The 17966-nt window shown below is 45.0% G+C and overlaps 1 protein-coding gene across 16 annotated transcripts in view; it reads right to left on the reverse strand.

The window, feature by feature from the left end:
* Positions 1-17966, reverse strand: part of PXK (PX domain containing serine/threonine kinase like) — a 91207-nt gene that overhangs the window by 3192 nt on the left and 70049 nt on the right. For 3 of the 16 annotated variants that reach the window (XM_054479615.2, XM_063661021.1, XM_054479625.2), the window contains 4 exons: positions 13996-14073; positions 13378-13464; positions 12830-12899; positions 10026-10088 (listed from right to left, as the gene is read on the reverse strand). In XM_054479615.2, coding sequence (XP_054335590.1) covers positions 10026-10088; positions 12830-12899; positions 13378-13464; positions 13996-14073 — 298 coding nt within the window. Of the gene's footprint in view, positions 1-2419; positions 2453-9172; positions 9274-10025; positions 10089-12829; positions 12900-13377; positions 13465-13995; positions 14074-17966 lie in introns of all 16 variants that reach the window. The other 13 variants (XM_054479616.2, XM_063661022.1, XM_054479626.2 and 10 more) reach the window with 8 other exon arrangements.

The following is a 17966-nucleotide window of genomic DNA, read 5'->3' on the forward strand; positions in this document are numbered from 1 at the left end:
GAGTTCTACTAAAGGCCCGGCACTGGCCATCTAGAGACTGACTAGCCCTCCAGGCAAGGATTCTGGGAGGCTGGAGACGGGCCTCAGGGCTGGGCTCAGGGGTAGGGGCTGCCATCTTGGCACAGAACAAAACTGCTTGGCCTTACAGAGAACCAACCCTTGGTTTTGGCCTCATTACCAGACCCTCAAAATTAGAAGTGCAAATGCACCACCGCAGAGTTTGGGAGTTGAGGGTGGGGTTCAGTACGTGGATTTTCCACTGTCCAAGTAAAGGCTGAAACTTGTCACTTTAAATGAGTCTCTTTGAAAATGTGCAATTTATTGAAAGGTTTAAGCAAATCAGGATAAAGGATCTTTCTAATAAATGACTAACATTAAAGAGATGCTACATTGATATATTTAGATAAATCTTTCAAAAATCGCAATTGATTTCTATAGATGCCAGATTTACTTCTGTGGTGTCAATAAACACACTGTCCAAAGGGCTCCAGGGCTCCAGTAAAGCAGATGGAACGAAAGGACAGGCAGCAGGATCTCCCTGATGTGGCCTCAGCAGGCTGGAGCAGTCCGGTGGGGCTTGATGTCCCAGGAGGTCCACTTTTCCTCACTGGGCCTGCAACAACCATGGTGGCTCTTATGTACAACCAGGGCAAGGAAGGCCAGACCCAGCTTGCCAGTTTGGAACACTGGAGGGGAGAGGAGGTCTAGGGGTCAGAAGGTAGAAACTGGAGAAGGCAGGAACACAGACCTGGGACTCGGTCTCACTCATTCTGCCCCACTGATTGTTTTTGGCTTTTCCTTTTGGCCCTTTCCATGGTCCACAAGCTTCCTGAAAGGTCCATTGGGGCTTCAGCTACAACACATGGCTAACAATGGAGGGAAGAGGGGGCAGGGGCAACAAGGGCCAAATGAAAGTTACCATTTGGCCTGTGACAAACCTGGGAACAACTGCCTGCTGCCTGCGCTCTCTCCACCCCTAAAATGTGAATGAGTCCCTCCTGCCCTTATCTTATCCTGCCCAATACCCTTATCTCCAGGCCACATACGAGGGCAGACCGATTCCATGTTAGACTGATGATACCTGAATTCGCACCCAGGAAGGGGGATGCTGCAAACAGCTTACCTTCAGTTACGACCAGGTCAGTCCCGATTTCTCCCATCTCACTTTCTCTTAGACAAAATCCCTGAGAGCCAACTACTTACTCCACCCACCCCAAAATCCTCTCCACCAAGCCACATGGGAACCTGGCAGTCCAGCAGAGGCCCTGTCAGAGGGCAGAGAATGCTGCAGCAAGAGCGTAGGTCAGATCTAGGGAGGAATGCCAGGCCAGAAACCCCCTCGACAGCCTTGTGGACAGGATGTCTGAGGGTAGCCCCCCACCTCCTTTTTTTTGTTGTTTGTTTTTTGAGATGGAGTCTCGCTCTGTCGCCCAGGCTGGAGTGCAGTGGCGCGATCTTGGCTCACTGCAAGCTCCGCCTCCCGGGTTCAAGCGATTCTCTGTCTCAGCCTCCCGAGTAGCTGGGATTACAGGCGCGTGGCACCATGCCCAGCTAATTTTTGTATTTTTAGTACAGATGGGGTTTCACCATGTTGGCCAGGCTGGTCTTGAACTCCTGACCCTTGTGATCCACCCGCCTCAGCCTCCCAAAGTGCTGAGATACAGGCGTGAGCCACTGCTCCCGGCTCCCTTCCCCGCCGACTCTTAGGCCCATGTTAGCAGCCAGCAGTGGGTAATCTACAGGTCTCTCTAATTCCGAGCTCCTTTGTGGTCACATACAGGAGGGGAGGCCAAGTGGCCATGAGACCACATTAGGGTAACACCAGACTTACCAGCCACCCTCGGGAGAGAACCGAAGCAGGCAAGCCCCCAGCTCTCGGGAGAACCACCTTCTCCTTTGGCCTCAGGCAGGTGAGGAGGCTGTACTCCTGTCAGAGCTCGAGAATTATAAAGGATGCTTACAAAAGAACTGTTTTTCCCTACCGTCAGTTATAAAAGCCAGTAAGTTGTCTCCCTGTAACCAAGAGCTCAAGTGCCTAACACTCTTTCCTCTTCATCAGAGTAACTAGGAACCAACATTTTTGCAGCAACAGGACTTTGAGAGTTATGGTTTCCAAAATTAAAATATACCAAAATGCCATGCAAGTTGATTTGCAGGTTTTAGAGCTGTATTTTAAAACTGAAATCAGAGTGAAAATGAAGATTTTGAAGGTCATGATGAAAATGAAATGAATATAGATGAAGTCACTGGGTGCTTTTTAAAGATGCTGTATTTCATTTAAATATTCAGATAAGGAAATAGTCTCAAATCTGCTTTCCCACTTGTTCATCACTTCAGCAATCGAGACACTTTGGGTCCTATTTCACACACAGAAACAGAGCATCTTTAAAGTTTGAGAAATCAGCATAGTTTACTTTACCGAAAATTCACGTTCAAAATGGTGCATGCTCTACTGAAAACAGCAAAGAGAGAGAGAGAAAGGGGGGACACAAGTCATTATTCAGATTTTAGTGTCATTTAATCAAATAGTAACAGACAGTAAAATACTAGTCTGAATCACAAGCTGATTATTCTCACTTCAAAACTAGGATATACTCAAATTAACCACAGCACTGGTTTGTAAACACGATTGTGAGCCTTTTAAAACATGGCAAACGTATTTATAGAATAACCAATGAGTCGCTTTTTGAGCCACCTAATGAGTCATTTTCTTCACGTTCTTTGTCCTCTGAGCCAGTTAGATACTATTTTTATTTATTTACAAGCACGATGCTCACTTCAGAAGAGCCATGAAGGTTTTACCTCTGAAGAGCAGAATGGATATGAGGAGTGTGCTTAGTTCTATTATTAAACAAGGACGGTTGATCAAGAGGGGAGAAAAATGAAAACCCATAACTTTTTTCCAAGCAAGTCTTCTAGAGTCTACAATAGATTTGTCTCTTTAAAGTTAGAAGGAGTGTGATCAGGCCTAAGACCAGAGATCCTGGGCAGGCATCCTCAAGGCGGAAGCACTGGGCCCCTCCGTGAGGCCCTGTGAGTCCCTCCCTAGAGGCTGAATTGGGCAGTGAAACTTACTTAAGGCCATAAAGCCATTTTAAAAAGGAAAGCAAGGCAAATGTTTTTCTTGTCTTCTTTTAAACTGACTAGATCCCGAGCTAAACGTGAAGGATCATGCTTTGGTAAATCTCAGAGTTCCTAATGAACCAACTCTACCCCACAGCCTTCTTCTGGAAAGGGGCTGGGAAACGGAAAAGAGGCCCTCCAGCCTTCTCAGTACCATTGTCCCCCAAGGCTAGCCAGAGAAACTTGAATCCCTCCTTCTCCAAGGTGGGTCATAGAAACAGAACCCCTTTTTCCCAAAGCCAGCAATCATACCTAAAAATATTACTCTCCCTCCACCTTTCTGTGTAAAAACTGTCCATAAAGAAATCACTTGGCTAGGCGTGGTGGCTCACGCCTGTAATCCCAGCACTTTGGGAGGCCAAGGCAGGCGGATCACCTGAGGCCAGAAGTTCGAGACCAGCCTGGCCAACATGGCGAAACCCTGTGTCTACTAAAAATACAAAAAAGTAGCTGGGCATGGTGGTAGGCGCCTGTAATCCCAGCTACCTGGGAGGCTGAGGCAGGAGAATTACTTGAACCCAGGAGGCAGAGGCTGCAGTGAGCCAAGATCGCGCCATTGCACTCCAGCCTGGGCAACAAGAGTGAAATTCCATCTCAAAAAATAAATCATCTGACCTACCTTGTCTGACTATAGGTTGTAAGACCCCCATTCCAGAGAGGGTCCTGCCCATACCCAGAAGGAAGGAATGCTGCTCAGAGAGGCTGAGAACAATCTAGACAGACAGACTTGCTGGGTTTCCCCACTCAGCCTATTAGCATTAGATCATAGCCTTTTCCTCCAATCATATTTCCACACAGCTGTCCATACTTTGTTGAACCTAAGCATAAAAATGGACAATTTTCCCTGTACCTTTGGGTCTTCATTCTGCAGGCTCCTGTGTATACACATTAAATAAACTTGTATGCCTTTTCTCTTATTAATCTGTTTTGCGAGTTGAATTTTAAGCAAACCTTCGGAGGGCGGGCTCCCACACCTCTTCCTCTGCAGATTTGAAACTTCCCTTTTTCTCCACTCATTCTTGCAAACTGGGTTTTCTACAAACTGCCAGCTCTCTCACCTCAAAATTATTGCTTAAAACATAAACTACAAGCAAGAACAGCTAGAATTATCTGATTGCAAGACATTCATAGTTTATACCTGATAGTGCTTTACTGCTTATAAAGCCTTGCCATGTATGCCATCTATCTAATAAAGAGTGAGACTTCTTTTAAAAGACGGCCTCAAAGAACAGAAATTATTTGTCCAAGGTCATAGCGGGAATGTGGCAGAGCTAGGACTCAAGCCCTGGTTTACTGACTCAATAATTCAGGGTTCTTTTCACACCAGCCAACCATAGTATTTAAGAGCACAGGCCCTGCAGCACACCCTGAAGAAAGCAGGCACTCAATACATCAATGGGGTAAATGAACAAAGAACAAGTTACACGCCTGGCTCTAGCACCGCCTTAACCTGTGTGACCTTGGTCAAAGTCTCTTAATCCTACTAGAGTGTAAGTTTCTTCAACTGTAAAATGGAGCTAAGCTGGAGTCCACTCACACTGGATAAGAAGGTATTCACGATGATTAACTGAAACAAATGACTATAAAGCAACAGTGCCTGGCACAAAATAAGTGCTTCAAATATATTAGATATAATTATTTTAAATAACAATTTAGGGTCCTCTGCTTACTTAGCTTTCCCAAAATACTCTTTTACAAACCCATTTTTTAAAAAAAGGGTTGGGTGTGGGTGGCTCATGCCTGTAATCCCACCATTATGGGAGGCCAAGGCAGGCGGATCACTTGAGCCCCAGAGCTCAAGACTAGCCTGGGCAACATGGCAAAACCCGTCTCTACAAAAAAATACAAAAATTAGCCAAGGGTGGTGGTGCACGCCTGTAGTCCCACTCGGGAGGCTGAGGTGGGAGGTTAAGGCTGCAGTGAGCCGTGATTGCACCACTGCATTCCAGCCAAGGTGACAGAGAGAGACCCTGTCTCAAAAAAATAGATAGCAAGGCAACAGGCCTGTCTAATCCCAAAGCAGGGTGGGAGGGAATATTTGTGTGTGTGTAAATTGGGACCTTTAAAACCAATCAGTTCTATGAATAGAGTATAAATACTAGTTGGTGATATTACCATGAAATAAACCAGGATAAAGAATTTTAAAGTCCTGGAAAAAGTGACCTTCCTGAGGCAGAAAACAACCTTTTGCAGAAAAGACAGTGCTAGGACTGTTCTTACTGAAAAAACAAGGGTCTCAGCAAAAGAGTATTAGAGAATCCCACCCCACCCAATGGAACTGCCAGCAGACTTAAAGAAAGGATATTTCTCCCATCAGCTTGGTAAGGACCTCAAGAAGGAGCCCCCAGAGAAGAACCTACGATAAGAAAAGGCAGGGGCCCCAGCCCTTACACAATTGCTGGAAGGGGCTCATAAGGGTAAGACCCCTTCACTTAGAAACTGAGATTAAAACCACCTTTAGCTGCCATAAATGTGCTTACAACCGATGCTTTCGGGAAGAAAGGCACTGCTGCTGAATTCAACTTACCTAAGCTGATCTATTGCTGCTGATCTATTGCTGCTGATCTATTGCTGAGCAAACTGCCAAAGGCCAGAGTTCACAGTGGATTTAGGATTTAGAGTGTGCTTGATTAGAAAGAACTGTGAGGCCAGGTGCTGTGGCTCACATCTATAATCCCAGCAATTTGGGAGGCTCAGGTGAGAGGAGTGCTTGTGCCCAGGAGTTTGAGACCAGCCTGGGCAACATGGTGAGACCCCTGTCTCTACAAAAAATTTAAAAATTAGCTGGATGTGGGGGTGCACGCCTATAGTCCCAGCCTCTCAGAAGGCTGAGGCAGGAGGATCACTTGAGCCCAGGAGAAGGCTGACCTCCAGTTCTGCAAGGAAGAACAGCCTAAGCATGGGCTGGCCAGCCAAAAGTTGCAATCCTGGCCGGGCACAGTGGCTCAAGCCTGTAATCCCAGCACTTTGGGGGCCGAGGCAGGTGGATCACTTTGAGGTCAGGAGTTCAAGACCAGCCTGGCCAACGTAGTGAAACCCCATCTCTATCAAAAATACAAAAAAATTAGCCAGGCGTGGTGGTGAGTGCCTATAATCCCAGCTACTTGGGAGGCTGAGGCATAAAAATCGCTTGAACCCAGGAGGCAGAAGTTGCAGTGAGCCGAGATCGCACGACTGCATTCCAGCCTGGGCGACAGACCGAGACACTGTCTCAAAAACAAAAATGGTGTAATCCCTAAGCTCAGAGTCCTGCTCTCACTCTGCAGAAGCCTTGAAGGCAGAGCAAGCCTATGTAAATCAAAGATTTGCCAAGCATCTCCTACACACGCCCCATACTCTAGAAGATGGAAAGCTGTAGAGAGAGGCCAAGCAGAATCTGAACAAACGGGCCTTGCTGGGGTTAGATCATACCCTTTTTGTCCAATCACACTGAGATGGAACTGGGACCGCCCCCAACTTTTAGGGACCTGTAAACCTCAAGGCATGGAAATAAGGGAAAATCCAAATGTTTTTTAAGAAAAATTCCAGGCATCCAGCTAGCCCTAGAAGTAATTAAGTAACTTGGTAAACAAGAAGGTAATAAGTGGCTTAAGAACAATAGCCAAGGAAGTTAAAGCTCCAGAGAAGTTCCCTTGCCTTATAGAAACTAAAGATAAGATCTTAACATATGTCCCTGAGTTGTCTTTCAAAGGCTCAGGCCCCCACTGAAGACCCTCACCACAAAGATCCCAGATCAGGAGGAAAAGAAGACTAAACTGTACCTATTATCGATCCCACCGTCCTTTGTTCTAAGTTTCTTCCTGAGAGGCTTGGAGAAAGTCACTCCCCCTAGCAAGTTAGCATTTTTCTACTGACCCCAAAATTCTTAGAGCTTCTGCAACTAAGATCAACTGCAAGTCAGATCTCTGAATCTACCTGTGAGCACCCCCTACCCCCAAGATGTCCTGCCCTTTTAAGCTTAAACCGATGTGCAACCTCGGTGTACTGATTTATAATTTTGCCTGTAGCTTCTGTTTTCCTGAAATTTACCCCACCGTTAAAAATCCTTGCCTGTAAGCCATCTGGGAGGTCAGATTTTTGAGCATTTTGCTGCCTGGTCCTCCTTGCCCAGCACTCTGCAATAAATGCCTTCCTTTCTATCACTGCAACAGCCTTGGTGTGGGTATCTGATTTTATTGCACTGGGTGAGCAGACCAAAATTGGGTTGTATAACAACATTTCTATATGGTTGTCAATCATGCCTATCCGATGACGTCTCCATAAAAGGCCCAAGAGGGCAGGGTTTGGAGAGCTTCCTGATAGCTGAACATGCGGAGGTTCCTGAAGGGTGATGTGCCCAGGGAAGGCATGGAAGCTCCTTCCCCCACACCTTGCCCTATGCATCTTTTCATCTGTATCCTTTGTAACATCCTTTATAATAAACCAGTAAACATGTTTCCCTGCATTCTGTGAGCTGCTCCAGCAAATTAACAGAAACTAAAGAGGGGGCTGTGGGAACTCCTACTTGAAGCTGGTTGGTCAAAAGTTCTGGAGTCCCATCCTCACAAATGGTGTCAGAAAGAGCAGGTAGTTTTGGGGACTGAGCCCCAACCTGTGGGGTCTGACGCTATCTGCAGGTAGATAGTGTCAGAATTGAATTGGAGGACACCCAGCTGGTGTCCACAGCAAAACTGATTGCTTACTTGGTGGTGGACAGAACCACTCCCCCACACCCTGACATTTGGTCACAGAAGTCTGTCTGTGTTGATTATTATTGTGTTGAGTGACATAATAGGGAAAAACACTTTTGAGTGTGAGTTTTTCCTAAACAGTGTCTATCATTTTGGAGCTTCTGAGAGGCACTGGAAATGTGACTCCACGAGAGCTAGGGCCTTGTCTTGCCACTTCTGTAACCCAGGGCCAAGCACAGTCCTTAGCAAACCATAGGTTCTCAGTAAATACACCTTGACTACATCTTGAATGAATAAACTCCCTTGGGTTGAAATGCGTAGGACCTGAAATGCTAGGTTGCCAGGCAAATGCTAAATACCATTCTCATGAGCTGCATTACAGGAAATGCCCAGCAGAGGTCAGATTGCAGGCTGAGTCAATTTCATCAACAAAACATTAAGGAGATAAAAGAAAGGAGGAGCCAATATTTGCTGGGAACCTCTCATCTCTGCCAGGCACTCTCACTCTGCCAGCCATTGTGCTGGGGCCTCACATGTGTTTTCCTTCTAAATCCTCAAGACTCCCCTTCAGGCTGGGTGCTATCAAATTCACAGGAATGCCCCTCCCACTCACCTCCAAGTTTTCCCAACATTGACTCTAATTACACAAGATTCCTCTTTTTTTCTCTCATTCTAAAAGTTACCTTATGCAAACTTGCTACTGTATGAGACAGCACCCATTTAAACACAGATAAATTAGAGAATTCCCCCCAAAAGTCCAAACAGATTGTAAATTCCCAAAGGCATTTAGAGATAAGAACGGGCAGTCAACTGAGCAGGGGCAGATCTAACCACACAGACAGGGGCTGTGAACCCTTAAACAGACGCCTCAAGTGCCTTGCTTGTTAAAGGAGGATTTCTGGATTCTCACTATTAATTTTCTCCAATTTTCTTAATATGCCCAAGTGGTGTTAAATTAATATCCTATCTTCTAGAAAATGGCTCAATATAGTCCGGGCAGTAGATCACCAGACATTTCTGATGAGCCTAAACAATGTATCTCCACAAAAGACAAAAAAGGCCTATTTTCTGTCTTGATCAACATTTGGGGGCTTTCTTGGGAAATCTGCTGACAAAGTAAGATAAGGACAAGAATATCCTCCCATGGACCAGGTACTTTGCTACCCAAAACAGGCCCTAGAACATTCAGCAGTAAGGCACCAGTAACCACCCTCAGCCAGAAGTAAGTCATTCACACTAGTCCCCTTGTGTTTGCTTGCTCTCATTTTCTTAGGAGGGTCAGTTAGAAGCATCTGAGTGGAGTCGAAGAATGCTCTTGGCAGCTCCTGGGTGCTGTGTTAGGTATTAATAATGAATATGGGATCAACTCATATACCAACCCCCTGCCAATGACTCTCCCTTCACACAGCTGTAGGAACTCTTCCAGGCACAGCCGGCAAGCTCTGAGTGGCAGAAGCAGCTCCTCGCACATCTGGAACAACTGGTTCGTTTAAGAAGCAAAAGGAGATACTGGTGTCCCAATTGTTTTTACTGGGCTTGCAAAAGACTTTAGGAGAGACATCTTGGTTCAATAATAAAAGAAAGATAGTATTATGGGGCTACTCCACAAAATTAGGGATTATTTTTATAAGCAGTCTCCAAGATAAATTCTTTTTACATTTTTCAATCAAAACTAGTATCTAATTTACAAAAGTGAAGCAAAGGCTAATAACAGAAAAATATTCAGATAATTACATACATTACAGAACAAAACAGAGTCAAATCATTGCCAGAAAATCAGAAACGCAGTGACTCTTTCACTCCTCCACCTAGGCATCTTACCAGTTGTGCTCTGTGACAAAACTGACCCTATGGATGGGCTCCCTGAAGAGAGAGGCCTGGCAGGACGGGACCCCTGGGCTACAGTGCATTTGTGTTTTCAGCTAAGCATGCACCAAGACAGGCTCCAATCTGAGAAGCTCTGCGTGAAGCTTTTCAGCAAAGACAGCAAGCTGGAGCCTGGGGGTGGCTAGTAGCCCTGAAACTGGTCCATTCCCTGTGAAAGCCGAGCTTGGAAATCTAGCCCCTCAGCTCTCCCAAATGACACTGCTAATTTGCACTCCCACTGATCTCTCTTGAGAAAGCTGCTGCTATCTAACCCCTGAAATTGTTGGGCCAAGGCAGGAAGAGGCACAGCCAGCTCCTCCTGTTGGCGGAGAGGAAGGTGGCATGTCACTTTACTCCATCACTAACCTGATGTAGAGGGTGGAGTTGGCGACGACGGGGACGTGAGAGGTGAGCTGGCCCCAGATCCTGCTAAGATAAAACACAGAGAAACCCTCATGGGGACCAACAAAAGACATTTGGAATTTGGCCCAGGCTGGGACCCACTGCTGTCTGAGAATCTATACTTGGCTTAGTGTGTGAGCCTTGTGAAACAAGATGATGACGGACAAAAAACTCAGAGACTGGACCCAATGACAGGCTTTAATCTGGTGCAAGGTCCACCTCCTTCCCCAAGCCACTAAAAGCTCCTTGCCTCCCACTGCTCCCCATGGCCTGCCTGGTTTGAAACTTTGCACAATCAACAGCTTAGGCAATTGGCTGCAGTATCTTTTCCTGACCCAACCTCCACTCCTGGGTAATGACAAATGACAGAAGCCACAAGTGGTACAGCGGACAGAGAGGTGCAGAGCAGCCTGCTGGGGGCTTCCAAAGGAAGGGAGCACTCCCCACAGCATCCACCCAGTAACACGTTCTGCAGACGTTCCATTTTATCAGCAGGTAGAGTCAACTAGATGGGGTCAGTCTATTCAGTTTATGGATTTCACAGCCCTCTTCTTATCTAGAATAAGTAAATGTCCTTATTCACATTAAAACAATGTGAATCTCACCTGTTGCATGCTTTTTCTGGATCTAGTAACCTTATTATATTTCAAATATTCCCAAGTTCTCAGAATCTCCCCATTACTTGGCGATCCCTAGAAAATATCTTCCTGAGCTGACATGAAGTAGCTCAATGAGCAGAGGTTCCTACATAAGCCTTTCTGTGGACACAGAAAGCCCCCCCCCCACACATAGAGATCCTATGGAGAGGTTAACCAAATCTGCCTAGTCAGGTGCTTTCTGGGCTGATGGACACACACACCCCAAGGGAGGGCTGCCATCACATGCCTGAGAAGCCACCAGAGCTGGTGTGGTTAAGGCCCCAGCCATCACTTCACTCACTACCCACAGGACTTGTTGGTGTCTCATGGACACTGGCCATGAGAAATGTCCTGATTAAACCACACCTCCCTCCAGTTTAATGCTTTTCTACTTGCAATATTCCCTCAGTTTCCTATAAAATATGAGGGTGTTTTACTGAAAAAGGAGGTAAAACTCAATGCATGCTGTCTTTATACTGTTTGTAGTGCTAATGAACTTTAATGGGGAGAAGCTTCACTGCTTGACTCTGGTAAAGTTTGGGAATTATCTGTATATATCCATCAACTGCTACTTCATTTTCCTAAACTCCTGAGGGCACTGGGGTATCCTGAAGTCCTTGAGTCCTACCTGGCTGCATGTGACACAGCTTTGCAGGCAGGCAGGGTCTTAGAAGGTAGAGAGCACACTGTCGGGCTTTCTCTGCTCTATAAAAAATTAACTACTGGACAGAATGACTGCTGGTTGGAATCATGAGTCTCAGCATAATAATGACCATGACTGGTCCATGTCCCTCCCATCAACCATGGCGAAGATAGGCTTCCAACTGAAATTACCCGCCAGCCACAACAGCATTCACCTCCGAGGAGCCTGCGCTGGTCCTCATTGGGACCACCCCTCCTTCCTCTCCTTTGCAGCTCTTCCCGAGCCCTTCTCCAGTCTGGACTCTGCAGTGGTGTCAATGTGACTCTCACTCTCCTTCTGGAGTTTATGGGCTTTCTCTATTCAGGGCTGCCAATCTCCAGCTCTGGCCACGCCACTTGCATTCTCCAGCTGTGGCTCATGCAGCCCTCTGGGCTGCAGCCTAATCATCCTGTACACTTTTCTCCTCCCACCCCAGGCAGACATTCTCCTCCCTGACTTCACTGAGAAGACTGAGGCATGACCTGTGAATACCCCCAATTTCCTCCCTTCTAAACATCTCTGCCTCTTCACCTGCCCCCACCAAATCCTACCGCTAAGAAGAGATGCATGGGTTTCCTCAAAGCTGAGACTGATAGCTGGGCTTTGGATGCTAACCCCTTGGCTTTCTACCCACCATGGTGCCCCTGTCAGTCACCGTCTCTTTTGCATCTTCAAATTCCCCCTCTCTGCTCTGTCCTTCCTCTGCCTAAAAGTATAAGCAGGTATTCCTCAACCCCAAAATCTCCCCTTCCCATGGCCCTCCAGGGCTAAGCCAAAACTGCTTGGTAACTAGGATGACACCTTCCCTTCTCTATGTGGGCTCCACTTCACAGATTCATAAACTAGAAAAACTGGAAGGCCCCCAGGGATCATTCAATCTGGCTCTGATTTCCAAAGATGGGACACTATGGCCCAAAGCCAGCAGAGCTGGGTGAAGGGCAGCTGGGAGTGGCAGCAAGGACTGCCAACTCAGGACAGTGCTCTTTGTACCATCTCAGTTTCTTGTCATCCCCACACACCATCGAGTCCTTTCCTTAATTCACACAGGAGGGCACATCCTCCCACCACGTGGGGTCCAGAGCAGCGGGCAGGATTTAAGGTCATTTCTGTTCATGCAGGCTCTACTAAAAACAGGAGGCCTTACATTTTAAGTCAGGTCTGTTTTCCTTCCATGACTAATGCTCCTGTGTCTTTAGTTGATCAAGTGCTGCCATCAATGAAGAAGGTGAGCTACCCAATTACCTCAGAAGTCTCTTCTAGCATTTGAGTGCTGTAAGCCTATGAATGCTGTTGCAATCTTTCATTAGAGACAGAGTTATTTTGTTCTCTGTAGTCATTACTACATTACCCAGTTTCTGGCCAGCAGAACTCAAAACCTCTTGACCAACTAGAGACTCCTGATCCTGATCTCTGGGTCCTGGGCCCCATTACCATCTATAACCAGTTACCTGAATTATTGGAGTTGTTGTACTTCGCTGAATGCTCTTCACTATTTTCAAGAGCAGATCGTTTTGACTTCTTTAAGAATAAAAGAAAAGGGGGAGGGAGGGAGAGGAAAGCAAAGAATAAACACAGTGAAGCTGGGAGTTAGAATAAAAATATTTTCCAGGCATACCATTAAACTAGCTACAGACAAGGTAATATTCAGTCCCATAACTTAATACAGTGAAGATGTCACAGCCAAAACTAAAGGGGGAAATAAAACAAAAAATGCTGACTTTACTATCTCAGGCCAATCGTTTCCTCCGATTATATTATGCCATAATCTGCCCAGCAAGCTAGGAAACTACATGGGCCATTTCTCTGCTGATTATCTTATGGCTCTTTTTTTTTTTTTTTTTCCAAGAAAAGCTGCACCCCAGTCATCTGGAAATAGTCTTAGCTTTCAAGGAGATATAGCACAGCATCTGTCATTAAATGGGCACCATTAACCTAGAACTTTCTTCACATGTACTCAAGAACCCATAGAGGGAATGCAGAGAGACACCAGGCTTACCTTTCGAGCTAAAATCTTTCTTTTTTTTCTTTCCTCCTCAGATCCATGGTGGGACTGAGCTCTTGTCAGTCTTCGATGCTGGTGAATCTTTAAGAGACCATAAGATGTAAGCATATCCCACATAAGGCAGCTTCCTAATGAAAATCTTCTCCAACATGTTTTGGCAAACCACATTTTATTGGGATAAAAAAAAAATCTTTCCTTGCTCAAGCTGTCTACCTCCTGGTTCGGGTCTGGATGCCAGGTAGAGGAGTATGCCAGAGGAATAGGACCTTTCTCATGCCGCTAATGCCTTCCTGCCTTTCCCTCTTTTACAGAAGAAGAATGTGGTGAGACAGCATGGACCATGCATGCCCCCAACTACCACCGGCCGGCATGCTCTGATCAGAAACCCAGACTGCCCTTCCTGGACATGTTTGTTTCCCACATAGACTAAGCAGGACTGAGGGCAGGACTGTCAAGTATTCAGCTCCGCGGGGCAGCATTTAGCCTAAAGGCTGGCTGAGAGTAAGTATGCTTAAAATATTTGTGGAGTGAACAGTCAAATGTCAATCACTATAAAAACCATGGCAGAAGATGGGGACACTAAAAGGCAAAGAGGAACCGTTATCAATTTACCTGTTTCTGTTCTTCAATTAGTCTCTTCTCTATACATTCTTTGGCAATTCTCAATGCCTCTTTTAACTTTGTAGGGATCTGAAAGGAGAGAAAAGTACATCATCCATTGAAAAAGGTGACTGGAGATACTTCCAAGTCCTGGAGTAAATGAAGGAGCAGGTGGTTATCAAGAGTCATTTCGGCCGGGCACGGTGGCTCACGCCTGTAATCCCAGCACTTTCAGAGGCCAAGGCGGGCGGATCACGAAGTCAGGAGATGGAGACCATCCTGGCTAACATGGTGAAACCCCGTCTCTACTAAAAATACAAAAAATTAGCCAGGCGTGGTGGCAGGCACCTGTAGTCCCAGCTACTCAGGAGGCTGAGGCAGGAGAATGGTGTGAACCCGGGAGGTGGAGCTGGCAATGAGCCGAGATCGCACCACTGCACTCCAGCCTGGGTGACAGAGTGAGACTCCGTCTCAAAAAAAAAAAAAAAAAAAGTCATTTGGAATAAAATCAGTTAAAGCTGTCCATTCAAATCCTACCCCAGCCACCTTTGGTATCCCTAACACACTCACTTCTCTAGCATTTTTTAGCAATGAACACATAAACTAAAACATAAATAAACATGATATGTTTCAAGTAATTCAAGTAATTTTCAAGGGCTGTAAATTGCCAAAACAATCTGAAAAAGAAAAACAAAGTTGAAGGCCTCACATTTCCTGATTTTGAAACCTATTACGTAGCTATAGTAATTAAAACAGTGTGGTACTGACATGCAGGCAGATACATAGACCAATGGAAAAGAAGAGAGAGCCCAGAAATAAATGCTTGTGGATATGGTCAAATAATCTTTGACAAGGGTTCCAAGAACATACAATGGGGGAAAGGACAGTGTATTCAATAACGGTGCTGGGAAAATTGGATATCCACATACAAAAGAATGAAGTTGGACCCTTACCTTACACCATAAACAAAAATTAACTCAAAATGGATTCAAAACCTAAATGTAAGACCTAAAACTATAAAACTCCTAAAAGAAAAGACACAGGGGAAAAGCTTCATTGACACTGGATTTGGCAGTGATTTCTTGGATATGACACCAAAAGCACAGGCAATAAAAGAAAAAAAATTAAACTTCATCAAAATTTAAAACTTTGGTGCAGCCGGGCATGGTGGCTCATGCCTGTAATCCCAATACTTTGGAAGGCTGAGGTGGGTGGATCACTTGAGGTCAGAAGTTCAAGACCAGCCTCGCCAACATGGCAAAACCCCATCTCTACTAAAGATACAAAAATTAGCCAGGTGTGGTGGTGCACACCTGTAATCTACTTGGGAGGCTGAGGCAGGAAAATCGCTTGAACCTGGGAGGGCAGAGGTTGCAGTGAGCTGAAATTGTGCTGCTGCACCCCAGCCTAAGCAACAGAGCAAGACCCTGTCTTCAAAAGAAAAAAAAAGAAAAATAAATAAATAAATAAATAAAACATTGGTGCAACAAAGAACGGAGTAAAAAGACAACTCAAGGAATGGGACATAATATTTGCAAATCATAGGTCTGATAAGGGGTTAATATCCAGAATATATAAAAGAACTCCAACAACTCAACAACAAAATATAAGTAACCCAAATAAAAAGAGGCAAAAGACATAGACATTTCTCTAAAGAAAATATACAAATGTCCAAAAAACATATGAAAAGACACTCCATGTCTTCAGTCATTAGAGAAATGTAAATCAAAACCACAATGAGACATCACCTCACACCCATTAGTAGAGCCACTATTAAAATAATAAAATAAGTGTTGGTGAGAATATGGAGAAACTGAAACCCTTGTACACTGCTGGTGGAAATGCAGAGTAGTACAGCTGCTATGGAAAACAGTATGGAGGTGCCTCAAAAAACTACAAAATGGAACTACCATATGAGGAATTCCACTTCTGGGTATATATCCAAAAGAACCGAAAGCAGGATCTCAAGAAGATATTTGCACACCCATGTTCACTGTAGCATTATTCATGACAGACAAGAGGTAAAAGCAGCCTAAATGTTCATCAACAGATGAATGGATAAAAAAAGTGTGGCATATATATACGATGGAATATTACTCAGCCTTAAAAATAGAAGGAAATCTTGTTACATGCTACAATATAGATGAACCTTGAGGACATTATGCTAAGTGAAATAAATGATTCACAAAAGGATAAATACTTATATAAGGTTTCTAGAGTAGTCAAGATCACAGAAACAAAGTAGAATAGTGATTGCCCGGAGCTGCAGGGAGGGAGAAATGGGGAGTCATTATTCTATGGGTATAGAGTTTCAGGATGTAAGCTCTAGAGATCTGTTATACAACAATATGAAGATAGTTAACACCACTAAACTGTACACTTAAAAATGGTTCAGAGAGTAAATTTTATATTGTATTTTTTATCACAATTAAAAATTTAAAAATTAGGTCAGGCACAGTGGCTCACACCTGTAATCCCAGCACTTCGGGAGGCCACTTGGGGCCAAGAGTTCAAGACTAGCCTGGGCAACATAGTGAGACCCTGTCTCTACGAAAAAATTAAAAAAGTAGCAGGGTGTGGTGGTATGCGCCTGTTGTCCCAGCTACTCAACAGGCTGAGGCAGGAGGATTACCTGAGCCCAGGAGATTGAGGCTGCACTGAGCCCCGTCATTGCACCACTGCACTCCAGCCTGGCAACAAAAAATCGCCTACTTCAAAAAAAAAAAAATTAAAATTAAAAATTAAAAAAAATTGGCCAGGTGCGGTGGCTCATGCCTGTAATCCCAGCACTTTGGGAGGCTGAGATGGGTGGATCACCTGAGGTCAGGAGTTCGAGACCACCCTGACCAACATGATGAAACCCCATCTCTATACTAAAAACACAAAAATTAGCCAGGCGTGGTGGCACATGCTTGTAATCCCAGCTGCTTGGGAGGCTGAAGCAGGAGAATTGCTTGAACCCAGGAGGCGGAGGTTGCAGTGAGCCAAGATCATGCCATTGTACTCCAGCCCGGGTGACAAGAGCGAGACTCCATCTCAAAAGAAAAAAAAATATTTAAAAAATTATATAAAGCTTATTGGAACATACACAAATTCAACCAGTTATTATTTTATAACTTCAGAGATATTTTCTTTGTGAGAGATTTATGTTCTGAATTTTACAAGATTAAACTTTCCCAGCTTTCCCTGTTGGGAGACATTCCTAACAACAGCCCAGTTTGTTTCTGAGCATATCATTTCTTTTTTTTTTTTTTTTTTTTTTTTTTTGAGACAGAGTCTCACTCTGTTCCCCACGCTGGAGTGTACTGGCGTGATCTCAGCTCACTGCAACCTCTGCCTCCATCATCTCTTTTTTTTTTTTTTTGGAGACAGAGTCTCACTCTGTCGCCCAGGCTGGAGTGCAGTGGTGTGCTCTCAGTTCACTGCAACCTCTGCCTCCCGAGTCCAAGCAATTCTCCTGCTTCAGCCTCCTGAGTAGCTGGGATTACAGGCACCTGCCACTAAGCCTGGCTAATTTTTGTATTTTTAGTAGAGACGGGGTTTTGCCATGTTGGCCAGGCTGGTCTGGAACTCCTGACCTCAAATGATCCACCTGCCTCAGCCTCCCAAAGTGTTGGGATTACAGGCGTGAGCCACCGCGCCTGGGCCATTTCTTAATTTATTAGCTTTTTAAACCATGAGGAGTCCGATCCTGGAAGATAAGACCCCCAGATCATGTTGAGCTTTTTGTCTTTATTATTCTGTAAAAATTTCAAATTAAAAAAAAAGCTGTAAGTAGGTAATACAGTCACATGGTTTAAAATCCCAAAGGTATAAAAGGGCACATACACAGTGAAGTCTCCCACCTACTTCCATAGAGGAAACCAACGTTACCAGTCTCCTGTATATCTTTCCAGAAAGTCAGTGTACATACAAGAATTAATGTTGGATTTTAAAATCATACTATCTTTGCTGCATAGGCTCTCTGGCTTAGGGGTAGAGCG

Source organism: Pongo pygmaeus, chromosome 2 (assembly GCF_028885625.2).
Source record: "Pongo pygmaeus isolate AG05252 chromosome 2, NHGRI_mPonPyg2-v2.0_pri, whole genome shotgun sequence".
In the NCBI taxonomy this organism is placed as follows: Eukaryota; Metazoa; Chordata; class Mammalia; order Primates; family Hominidae; genus Pongo; species Pongo pygmaeus.